General features: G+C 44.3%; 1 protein-coding gene across 3 annotated transcripts in view; it reads left to right on the forward strand.

Annotated features, from left to right (window-relative positions):
• The window catches only part of Irak4 (interleukin 1 receptor associated kinase 4), a 33,019-nt gene that overhangs the window by 591 nt on the left and 14,033 nt on the right, over positions 1-18,395 (forward strand). Inside the window, exons 1-6 of one of the 3 annotated variants that reach the window (XM_052748752.1) lie at positions 299-407; positions 4,683-4,850; positions 9,726-9,871; positions 11,419-11,610; positions 12,904-13,064; positions 16,282-16,346. In XM_052748752.1, coding sequence (XP_052604712.1) covers positions 4,690-4,850; positions 9,726-9,871; positions 11,419-11,610; positions 12,904-13,064; positions 16,282-16,346 — 725 coding nt within the window. In that variant the 5' untranslated portion in view covers positions 299-407; positions 4,683-4,689. Of the gene's footprint in view, positions 1-298; positions 408-4,682; positions 4,851-9,725; positions 9,872-11,418; positions 11,611-12,903; positions 13,065-16,281; positions 16,347-18,395 lie in introns of those variants that run through there. The other 2 variants (XM_052748751.1, XM_052748753.1) reach the window with 2 other exon arrangements.

Below are 18,395 nucleotides of genomic sequence, written 5' to 3' on the forward strand. Positions count from 1 at the left end.
GTTCCGGACTGATCTGATTTCCCAGGCTAAACTTGCACCTTACAGTCTTGTCTCAGTCTTGTTTCTGGCCCAAGCAGAAAACCCTGGTGCTGTCTTCTCCCTTTCTACATCGGCAGACTTCTGTGGATTGCCCTGCAGAATACATCTAGCACCGGGACACTAGCGCCCTTTCGAACCTTCCACGTAAATTTTTGGTGTTCTCCTCCAGTCGCCTCTTCCTGTTTCTTTGCCCTTGCTCTGCACACCAAATTGTCCAGGGAACCTACGCTTTTGGCATGAATATAGAAATATCTGCACTCCTCTGGGAACTTCCACTGACTGTCTCTTCTCTCAATTCAGAAGATAATCAAGTCAATTCAAAGCCCTGGAGTCTAATCCCTCATCTATAAACCCACCTGCTTCTTGCTGTATGTCTGTGGAAGCTGTTAAGTCTCACACCCAGAACAAAAAAAGCTAACTGAGATGTCTAGAACATATCAAAGCGGATGCTGTCCACCAGGTTCTCCCAGCATCCTTCAGTCCCTAGCTCTTACAGGGTCCTCCCATACCTGGCATACCCTGTCCACTTACCCTGAACTGTGGGTACTGGATACCAACCCAGCCATGTCGCTTCCTGCCCCCCAGCTTCTCTGGCCCCTATGTAACTCAGCCATTTGGGCTATGCCAGTCTCCTAGCCCAGACTGCCACTTTTGATAGGCAGCTCCTCTCTTGCTCTCCCTCCCCCTCCTCACATGGCCAGGCTGAGTTTGGCCGTGTTCACTCTGGACTCTCCCAGATGTCTCTGTCTCTGCCTCTGGCTATGCTCTCCCTTATATCTGTAATAAACCTTTCTCCTCAACCCCTTGGGAGCAGTCATGTCCTCCCTGTTATTTCTTCATTCAGAAGCGCCTCCAATGTCTGTGCCTTCTGCTCATATTCCCCAGAAACATTCCCAACAGGCACCCAGCTAATTAGTGTTCCCATCCCTGTCTTCCATCCCGATCTCACGAGGCCCTTGGTGACTAACCCTTTTAAAGTCACAGCCCCTTGTCTCTCCATCAGGCACTGCCTTATTTACTTGACAAAACACCATGACCAAGGCAAGGCTGAGCTCAGCTTAGAGGGATGGAGCTGACCCCAAGCACAGTGGGAGAGTGGGAAAGGCAGCCTGCAGGCAGACAGACAGGATGAGATGGAGCAGAAGCTCAGAGCTCACATCTTGAACCACAAGCAGGAAGCAGAGAGAGCACACTGGAAATGGCCCGAGACTTGAAAACTCAAAGCCTGCCTCCAGTCACACTTCCTCATCCTCCCAAACAGCCATCACTTGGGAACCAAGTATTCAAATGAGGGAAACTCATGGGGGCCTTCTCATTCAACCCACCATAGACACCATTTAACATACTGTGAAATGCATTCTTCGCTTGCTGCCTTCTTCCTCCATTAGAATAAAACTCCTGTGTGTTCTTGTCTCCTTTTCTCTCTAATTTTCTTAATGGTTTATTTCCAGGCATCTGGATTAATATCAGTCACAAATAGGACACCTTTTTGGTGAATGGGTGACAGTATATATTTCAGTATATCCAAAGCATTTTAAGTTGCCACTGAAGTAAATCAGTGTATAAGAAACATGGATGTTGCCCATGGCATCTAAAAGGTCTTTTTGCAGATGTATCTGGGACAAATGGAGCTATTGTAGGGTGAGAGTCATTGGGAGAGCTTATGTGGAACATTTTCGTTTGGGTACATGGTGATGTTCAGTAAGTAAAACATTTAAAAAAAAAAAAACAGGACAAAAATGTGAGTATGAGGATAATACGGAGGAAAGGAGTGATGGAGAAGAGGAGCCAGAGTGGAAGGGAACCAAAAGCCTCTACATAGGAGGAGACTTGTAGTTGGTTTTTTGTCTGGATCCAGTGTCTTTGGGCCCCATCTCAAACCAGTTAGGATTTGTTTGTGCCTAACAGCGTTGCTCGTAGGGGAAGTCACAAACACATCCCATCCTTAGCAGTCAGATCTGGTCTTTTTAAATTTGGGAGTACTGCAGTAGCCAAGGAATAGATCTGGTCCTGAAGGATGTTAAGCTGATCTGAAATTTCTTGAAGTTTTTCTGACATCTGGTGGGACAGAGAGGTTAATTGATGCAAAGAGGGCTATAATCCAGTCCTGCCAGCTGCTCCCAAATAACCACACAGAGGCTTAATGGTAATTATAAATGTTTGGCCAATAGCTCAGGCTTGTTTTTAGCTAGTTCTTGCAACTTAAAGTAACCCATTTGTATTAATCTATGTGCTGCCCCGAGGCTCATTTACCTCATCTGCGTACTTCCCATCCTGCTTGCTCTGCATCTCATGGCGTCTCCTCCAAATCTACCCTTCTTCTCCCCAGCATTCTCTCTGCCCCCAAAATCCTGCCTAGCCATCAGCCTTTCAGCTTTTTATTTACAATGAGAGCAACACATTTTCAGAGTGTTCAAAAGGATTATTCCACAGCAGTCCACCTGTTTTAGTTCCAAGTCCTGGAAACAGTATCTATTGTGGCAGAAAGAGGGATAAGTTGGATGGCCCATTAGTTCCCCTTTTGGAGGTAACCCAAACTGGTTTTGGGGGTTTTTGAGCACTGATTCCAACTGCTTCGAGCTGACAAAAATGGGTGATGTAGAAGGGACCACAGTTAGGGTGCCTCAGAGGAGGATCCATCCAAGGAGCTGCAATAACACAACAGATCGGAAAGATCAGAAACATAAGTTGGGAAGTAATAACTGTGCAACCTTGTGGGAACATTAAGAGGCACAGTTAAAGAGGAAAATGTTTCAGATCAAGGTTAAGGTAAGCAATTGTTTAGTAAGGTTAAGTGATCAGTTGTTTCTAGGTCTGTGGTGAGGGCGAACATCATGGCAGAGAGCACGGTGTGGGGAGGGGCAGAGAGAAGGAGGGAGGGAAGAAAAGAGATAGGAAGGGGAATAGGGTCCATGCTCATCAGGGGACACATTCCACCTTTTCATTTAGGTAGGTCCCACCTCGTAAAGTTACCACCAGTTCCCAATATCCCATTAAAGCTATGAATCCACCAGTGGATGAATACATTGATTGATAATAGAGCCTTCATAATCCAAACACCTACCAAATGCACGCCCTTCCCAACACAGAACACTACTATATTAGGGACAAAGCCTTCAAAACAAGAGCTTTGGGGAGATATTTCAAACCCAAACCCTACCATACAGAGAGATATGAATACTAGCATAGAAGCTTACAATCAGACAAATGTACCTTTTACTGTTTTATAGCTTTTATATTTTACACCATTTGAATATATTATTTACTCCCAAGGTTAATTGTATTTAAAAATGAAAACATACGGAAGCAAATCCTTGAAAGAATAATATTTCTCTTGATTAATTGGAAGGAAGGATTTTTGTTTGTTGAGAATGAGGGACAGAGAAACCACAGAGAGAGGTAAAAGTAGGAAATGGCCATGAAAGACAAGGAGAGAAAAGTAAAAGGTTAAGTAAGTGCTGGAGGGGCCCAATGGAAAGGTACATGATCAGTCAGTTCAGTAATCTAGGGCTGTGCTCAGCAGCTCCATGGACAAGTAACACTGTGAGGTATCTCTTAGCTGCAGCCTCTGAGGTGGACCACTGGGAAACAAGGATCGATCAAATAAAGGCCCTATCAAGAGAGTAGCCACAGAGAGGGGCCATGGATTCCACCATACAGAAAATAGAAGTCATGCAGATCTCACAGGCTCCAAACTGTTCGAGGTTCTTGTATACTTCGTGAAAAATAGGTGGATGGGATATGCCTTTAATGCTATATAAATTAGTTTGCTTTTTTTTAACATTTACCAAAGATAGTTGCATAAAAACTTATAACAGTAGATGCTCAGTATTTTAATAGTGATGGCTCAGTTGTTAAGAGCCCTTGCTGCTTTTGCAGAGGACCCAGGTTCGGTTCTCAGCACCCACATGGTGGCTCACAGTCATCAATAACCCCAGATCCAGTGCCCTCTTCTGGTGCCCTCTTCTGACCTCCGCAGGCACCAGACAGGACATGGGGCACATGCATACATGCAGGCAAAATACCCATACACAGACAACAATAAATAAATCTTTTTTAAAAATTCAATAGTAAGTAGGTACTAACTGAAAAAAATACTTTAAATTCAGAGCTAAGTCTCTTCTATTCATTTTATAGATTTGAATCCTGAACATGCTCCCAGGTCTCTTTCTAGTAAACATCTTGCTTTTTATAAATTTCACCTGGAAAATTCCAGTGTCAGAATGAAGTTTTCCAATGTTGGTTTGGGGAGGGGGGAGAATAATCCTAGAGGGTGATTAGACAAACACTTTTCAGTAGGAAGTGGGTTGCAGTAAGAGTTGCTCTGTGTTCAGACGGTCACTTGCCAGCATCTCATGCAGGATAGCAATGCATGGCATACAGCTTCTAGAAGCTGTCTCTGAAACTGTTGTAAAGTTGTGGGGTTTGTCCAATTTGTTTGTTTGGTTTTTGTTTGTTTGTTTTTCATGACAGGGTTTCTCTGTATATCCCTGGCTGTCCTGGAACTCGCTCTATAGACCAGGCTGGCCTTGAACTCAGAGATCTGCCTGCCTCTGCCTCCCAAATGCTGGGATTAAAGGTGTGAGACACCACCGTCCAGCTGACCTGCTGTAAAGTTCTAATGAGAATTTTTCATATTTCAGGTAGAAGATGAACAAGCCTCTGACACCATCCACGTACGTTCACAGCCTCAATGTCGGAATCATTCGGAAGCTGTCGGATTTTATCGATCCTCAGGAAGGATGGAAGAAATTAGCAGTGGCTATTAAAAAGCCATCTGGCGATGATAGATACAATCAATTTCATATAAGGTAGTATGACGTTTATTTTTCTTTTTAAATCCTTCCCATCACAGGAAGGATACAGGCATACACACTGTCTAATATAATTGCCTCTCTCTTCTCATCTCTGCTTGATTTAGTAGAAAATACAAGTTCAGGTTTCAATTTTGTGCTGTATTTTGAAGTTAAAAACTTAGTGTCGCCGGGCGGTGGTGGCGCACGCCTTTAATCCCAGCACTCGGGAGGCAGAGCCAGGCGGATCTCTGTGAGTTCGAGGCCAGCCTGGTCTCCAAAGCGAGTTCCAGGAAAGGCGCAAAGCTACACAGAGAAACCCTGTCTCGAAAAACCAAAAAAAAAAAAAAAAAAAAAACTTAATGTCAAAATTGGTCTTACATAGAAGGAAGAAAATATATTACTGGGTTTTTTTTTGTTGTTGTTGTTTTGTTTGTTTTTAATCAATCTGGTAAAGATTCTAAAGCTAGGCTCCCAAATTATTCTTCCTGCAAATGTCTGCTCACGTGAAGGCCAGCATCATAAAGTATGAGGGAGAAGCTCAGCTTTCAAACTTGGAAACCAAATTCCTAAGGATAGTTTGTTGATATTTCCATTAAAAATGGGAGGGGGGGTTACTGCAGCAGTCATTCCAGAGAGAAGGGGCTCTTCCCTACCGAACAGTGCCACCAGCTGTCAGAATAAAAAAATTTATGATGTTAGCAATGTGCAGCCGCCAGTGAAGACTGGTTCCCACGAGACTCATCGGGACCCAAAAGCATACAAGTTTTGTCCACAAATTTTCTATGCATTAAGAAAGAGAAAACTGGCCGGGCGGTGGTGGCGCATGCCTTTAATCCCAGCACTTGGGAGGCAGAGGCAGGCGGATCTCTGTGAGTTCGAGGCCAGCCTGGGCTACCAAGTGAGTTCCAGGAAAGGCGCAAAGCTACACAGAGAAACCCTGTCTCGAAAAACCAAAAAAAAAAAAAAAAAGAGAGAGAAAACCAACGTTTGCTAGTGACCGGGTCTTGTGTAGCCAAGGCTGGCCTCAAACTTGTAAGGCTAGCCTTGGACTCCTGATCCTGTTGTCTCTACCTGCTAAGTGCCAGGATGACAGGTATGCACCAGCAAGAGAGAGGTACAAGTGTCGTGAGGAAATCTGAAGCCACATCCCCCTATCCAAATGATCAGACAGTGCCCTCAGTCATGGCACAAAACTGCATTTTGTGCCTCTGGGAATGATGTAGCAGGAAGAACACATCACCTCCTGTGTGGTTCTTACCAAAACTGTTAATCATGAATGACATTACTCATTAAAAAGTAGTCCTGTAAATGGAGACAGTGAGCCACAGACAAGATACCTGCCCTACACTGTAGGCATGCCACACATAGAGAGAGAGGTGGAAAATGTAGCCAGAAGATTTCCTGTATCCCGCCTGGCCCACAGTCGGGACAAATCTCTCACCCACAGCCCCACAGCTGTAGCTTGAGTTTTCCTGCCTGGCCCACAGTCAGGACAAATCTTTGTCACCCATAGTCCCACAGCCTCTGAGACCCGACCAAGTAAACACAGAGACTTATATTGCTTACAAACTGTATGGCCGTGGCAGGCTTCTTGCTAACTGTTCTTACAGCTTAAATTAATCCATTTTTATAAATCTATACCTTGCCACATGGCTCGTGGCTTACTGGCATCTTCACATGCTGTTTGTCATCGTGGCGGCTGGCAGTGTCTCTCTGACTCAGCCTTCCACTTCCCAGCTCTATTCTCCTCCTTGTCCCGCCTATACTTCCTGCCTGGTCACGGGCCAATCAGTGATTTATTTATTGACCAATCAGCAACACATTTTACATACAGACCATCCCACAGCACTTCCCCTTTTCTTTTCTTAAAAAGGAAGGTTTTAACCTTTACACATCTCCAAAGTCAGCTTGGTATATTTGGGAATTTGGGTGTAGCTTCTCTTACTACTTCCTGCTGGAGGGGGCTGCTGTATCTTCTGGGGAAACAAAGAAAATTTTAGGATCATGGAGTAGTCCATGAGGCTGTATCGTCTGAGCCAGTTGCCTTGAAACCATTCTGGATGTTGGATCATTTGGGCCTTGGTGTCATCGGAAACCTTTCAGGTGGTCTTGGCTGGTCAAACCTGATGTATCTTAATCTGGAACAAATCCATAGCCTCTGGCTTTCTGTGGAAACAAAAGCAGAGCCTCCTTTCCAAAGCAACATATCCTTACATCCAAATTTTGAAGTCAAGGTACCTTTAAAATATACATTTTGGCATAACTCAACAGCTTTTACAATCAAATGTTTTTCTTCAGTTACGAATATCAAAGAGAACATAATCCAGATTCTCTGTGTGGTAGCCATCTTTACGTGGCTTATTTTTTTATATTAGCTTGAGCCCATTGCTTTAAACTGCAGCCTTCTAAGTCTGAAACGGCGCTGGCGCTGCTGGCTCCGCCCACTTCAGCTTCCCAACATGGCGGTGATATGTTTTCCGCCAGCTCTGGGAGCCATCAACTCTCAGAAATAGTGGGTCTATGCTTCTATCAAAGTAGCGTGTAGCCCAGAAACCTCTTTTTTTTTTTTTTTTTTTTTGTTTTGTACTGGCAAAGGCTAAATCCACCACACAGCTTAATGTGCCACTTGCAGAGGCCTCATTCCCACCATACTGCAGGTCGAGCATGCATGCACGCTAGGAACCCGCCAGTAGCTCAAACCGGCAGGCTGCCGCTAACTTGAAAGAGACAACTAGGAACTGTTTTTAGCTCCGTTTTAGAATCTTTTTACTCAGTTTTTAGGTGGAAACTCTTGCCAACACATTGGGCACCATTTGTAGCTTGAGTTTTCCTGCCTGGCCCACAGTCAGGACAAATCTTTGTCACCCATAGTCCCACAGCCTCTGAGACCCGACCAAGTAAACACAGAGACTTATATTGCTTACAAACTGTATGGCCGTGGCAGGCTTCTTGCTAACTGTTCTTACAGCTTAAATTAATCCATTTTTATAAATCTATACCTTGCCACATGGCTCGTGGCTTACCGGCATCTTTACATGCTGTTTCTCATCATGGCAGCTGGCAGCGTCTCCCCCACTCAGCCTTCCACTTCCCAGCTCTATTCTCCTCCTTGTCCCGCCTATACTTCCTGCCTGGTCACGGGCCAATCAGTGATTTATTTATTGACCAATCAGCAACACATTTTACATACAGACCATCCCACAGCATACAGCCTTTTATAAAATAATCACACAGAGGCTTATTATTATTTATAACTGCTCGGCCATTAGCTCAGGCTTATTACTGACTAGCTCTTACACTTAAATTAACCCATAATTCTTATCTATGTTTAGCCACGTGCCTTGGTACCTTTTCTCAGTTCTGCCTTGTCATCTTGCTTCCTCTGTGTCTGGCTGGTGAATCCTGACTCTGTTCTTCCTCTTCCCAGCATTCCTTTAGTCTGCTCACCCCACCTATACTTCCTACCTGACTACTGGCCAATCAGCATTTTATTAAACCAGTGTACAAAAGCATTATCCCACAGCAGGAAAGAGCATTCAGAAGAGCACAGATGTGGGCAGATGCTGCCAGTTGGCCAACTGATAAATCTAGATGGAAGTTAAGTTGTTGTTCACTATGTTATTCTTTCAAAGTTTTTGTTAAGTTTGAAATGTTTCTGAATGAAACCTTTGGAAGAAAAACAGAATGGACTGTTTTGGTTAAGTTTTCAGTATTACTTTCTAAAGCTAATTTTTAATTTTAAAGAAATGAAATGAAGAAAAAGATGTTTTCCTTTCTATTTAATTAAATATAACTAAGATCACAGCCTAGGTGCATTCTGCTTCATGAAGCAGTCTTATTCATTTAAAAGTATACAGCTAGAAGACTGAATTTGTCATGTAAGGTAGACCTTGCAATATAGCCAAGTGGTTTAAAAGTATGTGCTTTGGTCAGAAGAGCTCAGAATTTGGATCTAAACTTGGGTACATTTTGAGTGTGCTGTGTGGTCACAGCTGGCTACTCCGCCCAACCCGGTCTAGCAGTCTCATGCTAACATTCTCAACTGTCTCTCTAGAGATGTCCTGTAGCTCTCTGATAAACGTTCAGGGAATATTTGATAAATAATATTAACTGGGTAGGTTTGAGCAGTGTGTGTGTGTGTGTGTGTGTGTGTGTGTGTGTGTGTGTTAAGTGAGCGTCTTGTGGAGGCCAGAGGTCAACATGAGGTGCCTTGCTCACTCTCGCTCCATCTTGTTTTTTGAGCCAGGGTATCTCACAGAACCTGGAGTTTATAGATTCATCTAGACTAAGTAAACAGTGGGCATCAGGGATCCACCCATCCCTGCCTGTCCAGCCCAGTATTAGAGTAGGTGCCCTGCACTGGCTTTTTGCCTGGATGCTGGGGAATCTGATCTCGGGGTCATCAGACTTTATACTAGCAACAGCGAGCACTTCCCAACTGAGCTGTCTCCTCTGCCCCAAAAGTCAGCTTACATTTTTTTTAAAGAGTTGTTTATTTTATTCTATGTGTGTGCATGCTTTGCCTGCATGTACGTATTTTCACCACATGCATGCCCATGCCAGTAGAGGGCAGAAGATGGTTTTGGAACCGCTAGAACTGGAAATCCAGGTGGTTGTGAGCTGCCCTGAGGATGCTGGGAACCAAACCCTGGTCCTCTGGAAGGGCAGCCAGTGTTCTCAACCACGGAGCATCTCTCCAGCGCCAGTGGCCCCTTTTCTGCTGAGTGTCTTTCTCCTAGTTAGGGTCCTTACAGGTTCCCTCACACCCCCATTGCTTTTCTGTCCTCAGGTCCAGAGATCTGGACAGAAGGGGATCGGGAGCGGTGTGGAGATCAGTGCCTATTTTCATACGGACTCTCCTTGTGTACTGGTTTGTTTCTTGCTTTTCAGGAGATTCGAGGCCTTACTCCAAACTGGAAAAAGCCCCACTTGTGAGCTGCTGTTTGATTGGGGTACCACCAACTGCACAGTCGGGGACCTTGTGGATCTTCTGGTCCAGATTGAACTCTTTGCCCCCGCTACTCTGCTGCTGCCGGGTAAAGTGGGTGTGGCCAAAGCGTCAGCAGCTGGCTGAAGTGGACGCGTGGCAGGAATACAAGTGTTTATTTTTCTTTTTACTCTCCTGTGGAATGAACGAACCTGACATTTGAGTCCCCTGCATTCTTTCAGCTCTCCCCAGCTTTCAACCACTCTAGATGCCCGGTGCTCTGGACTGTGCTGCTAAATTGCTAGAAGCTTGGGGATGGAGTTTAGCCCCGTCAGAGTCAGGTAGTTTTGTGCCAGGAGGGTTTATTTAGAGGGATGAAGAATGTATCCTGTACGAATTTATTCTCTTGAGCCATGTCTCTCTCTAGACCCCCATTTGGCTTCACCTTGACAGGATTCCCATCATGGCTTCCTTATCCCCTGTGTTACTATTCTGTCTCCTCATTACCCCACTCCCCTTCTCCCTTTGATACACTAGGGGTCTCAACCTTTACTGTGTAAAGAATCTCAGAAAGACCTTGTTGAACACGTAGATTCCTGGACTCCATGCCACGCCTTCTTTTGGGGTGTTTGTTTGGTTTTGGTTTTGGTGTGTCAAGGGTTTTTCTATGTAGTCCTGGCTGTCCTGGAACTCACTCTGTAGAGCAGACTTGCCTCGAACTCAATAAAGATCTGCCTGCCTCTTCCTCCTGGGTGCTGGGATTAAAGTGTGTGCCACCACCGCCCAGCACCACACCTTCTTAATAGGACTCATAACACTGAGTTCAGTGTCTAAAATGTTTTTGGTCCTGTTCCCCCACACAGACTCCGTGTGTGTGTGTGTGTGTGTGTGTGTGTGTGTGTGTGTGTGTGTGTGTGTGTGTGTTCAGTTGTTTGTTTTTGAGATAGAATCTCATATAGCCCAGACTGACCTTGAATTTACTATGTAGTCAAGACCAGGGTTGAACTTGATCCTCCTGCCTCCACCTTCAAAGTGCTGGGATTGCAGGTGGGTACCACCGTGCCAGCTGGTTCTCTATTCTTAAATAACTACAGTGTTTCCTAATTTCCTAATGGTTCTGAACCACTTTCGTAAACACTATCACTCGGTCTATTCATTTTTATCACAACGGACAACATCTTACCAGGTGTCTTCCTGTGTTCAGTGAGGATGTAGGGCCAACATCTAGAAGCTGCATGTGAGCTCCTGGTTGTCTTGGTTTCTGTTGCTGTGAAGAGACACCATGAGTACGGCAACTCTTATAGAGAAAAACATTTAACATTTTACTGGGGCTTACAGTTCAGAGGTTTAGTCCGTTATCATCATGGTGGGAAGCATGGCAATGTACAGGCAGACATGGTGCTGGAGAGGTAGCTGAGAGTCCTACATCCCAATCGTCAGGCAACAGGAAGAGAGAGACAGACAGACAGACACTGGGCCTGGTTTGAGCATCGGAGACCCCCTCCCAGTGACACGCTTTCTCCAACAATGCTACACCTCCTAATCGTTCCACTCCTTATGATCCTAGGGGGGTCATTTTCATTGTAAGCACCCCACTGATTTTTCACAAAGACCTTTCTCTTACACGGAGACTAATTTTGTCTTCTTGTTCGGCAGACGCTGTTCCCCAAACTGTCAGCTGTGTACCTCCTAGAGAAGCAGCAACAGTGGCACAGACACAGGGGCCTTGCTGTGAAAAGGACAGCACACCCGCAATGCCTGTGCCGAGGCCAGAACAGAGCTGTGGGCAGCCTGACTCCTCCAGCCCCGCCGCCGAGAAAAGTCTGGAATTCAGCGATACCGATACTCGTAAGTAACGCTGCCTACTCTTTCCCTCTGGTGGGATTGCCGGTATAGTGATTGAAAGTAAACCTCTCCTGTTTGTGCTGTGGGCAGAGCACTTGGACATTTGTTTTCCTTTAAATTTATTAAGTACCATCGTCATGGGGCTGGAGAGATGGCTCAGCAGTTAAGAGCACTGGCTGCTCTTCCAGAGGACCCGGGTTCAATTTCCCAGCACCCATGTGACAGCACACAACTGTCTGTAACTCCAGTTCCTGGGGATCCCATACCCTCACACAGACATGCATGCAGGCAAAACACCAATGCACATTTAAAAAAATACATAAATAAAAGGTACCATCGTCATGGCATCAATTACTAGTTCTTTTGGTGACTTGAAGTGTAGATGTAATGGTCTTATTAAATAAGAAACACAGAGCCAAATGCAGAGTTAAAAGCTCAAGAGGTCAGAGCAGTAACTAAGAGCTGAGACTAAAACTGCCTTCTTATCACAGGCTGCCGCTACCGTCCTTCCCCTGAGAAAAAGACCTACTTCCTGTGTGTCTGTCTTTTTATTGACTTTCTGTTCTGCCTTCTCATTGGTTGTAAACCCAACCACATGACCTCCTCGTCACTGCCTGTCTATACCTCCAGGTCTCTATGGTTATTATTGAGATTAAAGGCGTGTGTCTCCAAGCTGGCTATGTCTTTGAACACACAGACTCTGCCTGCCATGTGATTGGATTAAGGGTGTGTGCCACCACCGCCCAGCTTCTGCTATGGCTTGCTGTTAGCTCTGACCCCCAGGCAACTTTATTAATATACAAATAAAATCACATTTCAGCACAAATGAAATATCACCATATTGAAGTAATTGGGACATGCAAACAGTCACAAAAACTAAGAAAGAAAGCAAGTCAGGGTGGTGCTGTATACCTATGCTCCCGATACTTGGAAGGCAGAGGCAGGATGGTCAGGAGTTTGAGACCAGCTTCAGCTGAATAACAAATACAAGGGTAGCCTGATGTGCATGATATCCTGTCTCAAAACTAAACGTATAAAAAAATAATAATTTTTAAATGTGACTATAGTTTTGGAGGAGTAGACCGAACTTAGCCAAATAAGTATTTTGGGTGGAGATAGAGTGTTTGGTACAGAATCACCAAGTGTAATTGTCATAAAAAAGGTTACATGTGAGTGTGTGTGTGTGTGTGTGTGTGTGTGTGTGTGTGTGTGTGATCTTCAAATTGAGAAAGTATCAGTTACTAAAGCCACATTCCTTTGTGTAAGCACCTCTTCCTTGTTTTGTCGACGTGGTAGGTTTTCACAGTTTTTCATTTTATGAACTGAAGAGTATCACGAACAACTTTGATGAACGGCCTGTTTCTGTCGGCGGCAGCAGAATGGGAGAGGGAGGCTTCGGAGTGGTGTACAAAGGCTGCGTGAACAACAGGACCGTGGCGGTGAAGAAGCTCGGAGCGGTAAGCTGTCCCCCTTCCTCCTGTCGGAACAGGCTGTCAGTTAACATTCACGGATTTATCATCTCAGCACCTGCTCCCTTTAAGTGGACCCCATCCTAACTTCGTCTCTCTTATCATGTAAGAACCTACTGAGGGCTGTGAAGAACTATCTCTAGAAAAGCATTTACGGACACAGACATAATAGAATCATGTTTGTAATTGTGGTAGATTCACAAGATAAAGTTGAGAAGCCTTGCACCACAACACCTCTTACATAATTTAGATTAAAGATAAGTGTGGTTAGTTGTTTTGTTTTTGTTTTGGTTTGGTTTTTTTTTTTTGGCTCTTTGCTTTTTGGGGGCCTGCCACCCAGCTCCCAAATAAATACACAGAGGCTTATTCTTACTTATAAATGCCTGGCCTTAGCTTGTTTCCAGCCAGCTTTTCTTCAGTTATCCCCTCTAGCTTTTGCCTCTGGGCTTTTACCTTTCTTTATGTCTGTATACCTTTGTTTCTTACTCCATTGCTTGCTGTATTGCTGGGTGGCTGGGTGGCTGGGTGGCTGGCCCCTGGTGTCCTCCTCCTTCTTTCTCTCCTAGATCCCTCCTCTCCCAGATTTTTCCTTCTATTTATTCTCTCTGCCTGCCAACCCCATCTATCCTTTCTCTTGCCTTGCTATTGGCCATTCAGCTCTTTATTAAACCATCAGGTGTTTTAGACAGGCACAGTAACACAGCTTCACAGGGTTAAACAAATGCAACATAAATGAATGCAACACATCTTTGCATTGTTGCACGAATCCTAAATGGTCTTCTAATAAAAACCCAGAGCCAGATATCAGGGTAAAAGCTGAAAGATCAGAGAGACAAAGGAACAAGCCACTAGAGAAACTTCTCACCACTACTGAATCCTCAGGCCAAAAGCCTCTGTGTCCTCAGCCAAAAGGGCTCCAAACTCCTGTCTCCTCCTGCCTTATACTCCTTTCTCTGCCCAGCCATATCACTTCCTGTCTCAGCCTTCCTAGTGCTGGGATTAAAGGCCTGTGACTCCCAAGTGCTGGGATTAAAGGTGTGTGCCACCACTGCCTGACCTCTATGGCGAACTCTGTGGCTGGCTCTGTCCTCTGATCTTCAGGCAAGCTTTATTTCTTTACAAACAATAGATCACCACATTGCATCATTAAGCAAATGTTCCAAAGCATAAACAAACATAACACACCTTAAAAATAATATTCCTCGAGAATGGCATGACCAGGGAGAAGAGAAGAACACAGAGGAAGACGCTGCTGAGAAGAGAGTATGCCCTACAGCTCTCAGACGGGATGTTCCACAGATGCCTATTAAGTTGGCAGCTGGCCTCGTCTGAGTCTTCTTTGCAGCCCAGCTTCCTTCTATCTGCCTGGGACACAAGAGCACTACTGACGACGACGACAGACACGACTCTCAGCTTTTATTGCTTGTTCTGTCAGGGAGGAGCCTAGTGAATCTGGTCAGTTTCAGGAACTTCCTGAAGCTATTTGGAGTTGTTTACCTTCCTGCTTAAGGTGCTTCCTTCAGGGTGGAATAAATGTTTGATCTCAGAAAAATAATAATAATAATAATAATATTCCTCAACAGATAAAATACTAAGAAAATGTCATCTGGATGCTTTTGTATGACCTGTCTCATTTAAAAATATCATTTAGGTGCCAGTGAGATAGTTCAGTAGGTAAAGGTGCTTGCCACCAAGCCTAATAATCTGAGTTTGATTCCAGGTACCCACTCGGTAAAGAAGAGAACTGATTCCTACACGTTGTCCTCTGACCTCCACATGTTCACTGTGGCACACACACACACACACACACACACACACACACACACACACACTAAATAAATGTAATTTTAAAAATAATATATATGTATATATTTGAAACAGGATCTCTCTATGTAGTCCTGGCTATCCTGGATCTCACTTTGTAGACCAGGCTAGCCTCAAACTCACCTGCCTCTGCCTCCCAAGTGCTGAGGTTAAAGGTATGTGCCACAACCCCCAGCAAAAACAATATTTTTTTTAAATGCACATTATGAAAAAGAAGTTTCTTTGCCTGTCCTTTTCCCCTATTTCTATAAGTTTTTTTTAACCTTTAACTATTGATTAATTATAATATCAATTGTTATATCTTTAAAATGACAATGTCCTGTGCATGTATGTACCACGGGCATCCCTTGTCAAGGAGGCTGCAGGTGCTTTCCTAGGATTCAATTCTTTTTCTATTCATATTTGCTTTCATTTTGTTACACAGAATTCTTCTTTAAAATTTTCCCTGTGGTGAAGTTCCACATTTCATTTTGTTCCTACCATAACCCAGAAAGGTTTATATATATATATATATATATATATATTTTCCCTTCTCCAAAACAACATGGACCTAGGGCAATCACGTGTATTTCTAGATGTCACTAATTCTATAAAACAAAGAGAGTAAGGTCTTAGTGGAGAGCATGTGTACCTCTGTGTGAATGAGCATTCATGACCTGAGAATGGCCATGTCAAAGACCTCAGTGCCTCGGGCTCTCCTGTGGTCTGAGTGTGGCTGCTGACAAATGGTTGGCCTTTAGCCAAAGCAGGTACATATAAAGGGTCTCGACCTCTGTTTTCTCATCCCAGGTGACTGCAGCCTGAGGCTGCTCCCCTACAGAGAAGCCCCCTACCAAGATTAGCTCACTGGCATGCTAGGACATGCTGTACACAATAAACACACCGAGTCTCTGGGTGCCTGGTATGACTCCATCTCACTTGATTCCAGCTTTGTGTTACTTCTCTCTTTCTGTCTGTCTGTCTTAATCTCCTGTCGCTCCCTGTCAGATTGCCAGGACCCAGCCATGCAGACGGTAGCAAGACATTATTTTTAATTCATTTTACTGTACTGTTAGTGAACCCAGGGCCTTGATTATGTTAGGCCAGCACTTTACCACTGAGCTACATCCCTGCCCCCTTAATGTCTCACTTGGAGCAAAGGTCAAGCTGCATTGACTGCCCTTGAACTCACTCTGGAAGCCAGGCAGGCCTTGAACTTGATGTTCTTCACCCTCAGTCTCCCACTTATCTGGGACTACAACCCCGCATCACCAGATCTGGCTTACCATGTGATTGTAAAGTAAGCAAATCAGCAGGACACTCTTTCTTGAGTCCCCTGCCAGCTTTAGGAGCCACAGGGTAATTGTATCATGTCACAATATATATATTTTTATTTTCATAGATGGTTGAAATCAGTACCGAAGAACTGAAGCAGCAGTTTGACCAAGAAATTAAAGTAATGGCGAAGTAAGTGTTGATCTGCCAGTGTGGCATGGGGTGAGAACATGGCACAGAGCAAGGGGACCCGGTTTCACACCCAAGTGTGCAGATTCGGGGGTGTAAAGATACAGGGTTGAGACTAGCACTATCGGTTCTCCAACTAGATGATCACATATACTCATGCCTGCAGATTAAAAGTAGTCAGTATTCTACATCACAACGTTACAGAGAATTTGAAGTGTTTTCCGTGATCAGATTTTCTATTGCCAGAATTCCTGACAGTTCAGTAGTAGCTATTTAAAAAAAACAAAACAAAACAAACAATTTCTAAATCCAAGCATGATGTTGGTACACTCCTGTAATCCCAGTACTTGGGAGGTGGAGGTAGGAGGTTGTAAATTCAAGTGCAGCCTGTGCTACATCGCAAGGTCCAAGACAGCCTGAGCTATAAAGGAAGACTCTGTCTCAAAAAAAATTGAATAAGTAATAAAAACAAAAACTATTTATAAAATAACAGACCCTCAGAGAAGTTAAAATTCAGAGGAATGTAAAGAAATACTATGTGCAAAGGGGCTGAGACTATATTGATGGGCTCCGTAAGGAAGGGGAGGAGAACCAAATCAGCAAATGTGATCATTCCAGTGATTGGTATTTGAGTATATATAGTATGCCATACACCGCATTATCTGCTTGAAGTTCATGGACTCATTTAATTCTGAGAACAATGAGTACCACCTCCTTTATAAAAAAAAAAACAAGATTTAGAAGTGTGAAATAATTTGCCCAAGTTCACATCACCAGCAAGTATTAGGGTTGGGTTCTGGTCCAGATGTAGCTAATTCCGGAGCTTTTGATCTGAATCCTAAGGAAGTTATTAAACCATCGCCGTGAGACCATCGCTATCCATCACCCACTCCACTTATTTACCCTCATAAAATAGCTAATAGACCCAGAGTAACTCGGGAACAGTAAAAACGGCACACATGGAAACAACAGTCCAAGCGCTCCTCAGCTTTGACCTCCTCACCTCTGCCTCCTCCATTGTCCAGTTCTAAGAGTGACTTGTGGCCCAGGTGGTGGAATGTCCGTCACGAACAAGGCTCCGGGTTTTATCCCCGGCACCACCTAAAGCTACACGTGGTGCTCACACACTTGTGGATTGCACTACATCCCCAGCCTCTAGTGTTACAATTTTTTAAGTGTCACTTTCTAGACCTTACTACCAGAATGACCTAGTCCAAATTTTATCTTATCTCTACCCATGAGGGAGTAAAAATGATGACATGTTGTGAAGGTTAATGAAACAAAACAGGTGAGTCTCCACCTACTTTATAAATAGTAAAAATTCGATCAACATTACCTACTTCTGTTTAAAATATGCAAATTTGGTGAAAATGGAGGATTTATCGATTCAACTAACACTTCTCAGAGTATGTCTGACAGTAGAAGTCTGATTTTTATACAAGGGTAATGCAGAGTTCTAGATGGCATGGAATGAACAAATTAATAAACTGCGAATGGAGCATCTCTCAGGTGCCGTGTGTGCTTCCCGGCTCTCACAGCGATTCATAAATTATCACAGCATCCACGTTATGTGGTACTGTGATGTCAGTACCATGTTCTGTCTGCAGGGAAGCCCTGAGGCTGAGGTTGTCAGTGTGCCGTGCATCACCGGTCCAGGAGGGGGCAGGACTGCGCTTGCAGCGGAGGCCTGCAGCTTTGTTAGTCTGTGGCTGGTGTACTCGTTTCTGTCAAGTGAACACAAGGCTCAGACGGTAGACAGGCATGCGGTTAAAGACCGTAAATATGAAAGTCAGATGTGACTGAAGGTCGTTCCTGTAAAGCCTGGGGTGGGTTAGAGTTTTGTCATGTTAGAGGATTTGTCCCTGCTCTAAGTTTCCAGATCTTGAAAATGCATGGAACAAAGACAAGCACTAGCCTCGTCCTGAACTAACCTGTCTCGGGTTCCCTTCATCTGATCAAATGTGGCTACAGAATCGGGAGAGGTTCGCTCCTGCTGTGGCTCAGTATTACTGAAACCGGAAGACCCTTTCACAGAAAAGAATTAACAATTTC

The sequence above is a fragment of the Peromyscus californicus genome, unplaced genomic scaffold, assembly GCF_007827085.1.
Source record: "Peromyscus californicus insignis strain IS unplaced genomic scaffold, ASM782708v3 Scaffold_20__1_contigs__length_68692818, whole genome shotgun sequence".
Lineage (NCBI taxonomy): Eukaryota > Metazoa > Chordata > Mammalia > Rodentia > Cricetidae > Peromyscus > Peromyscus californicus.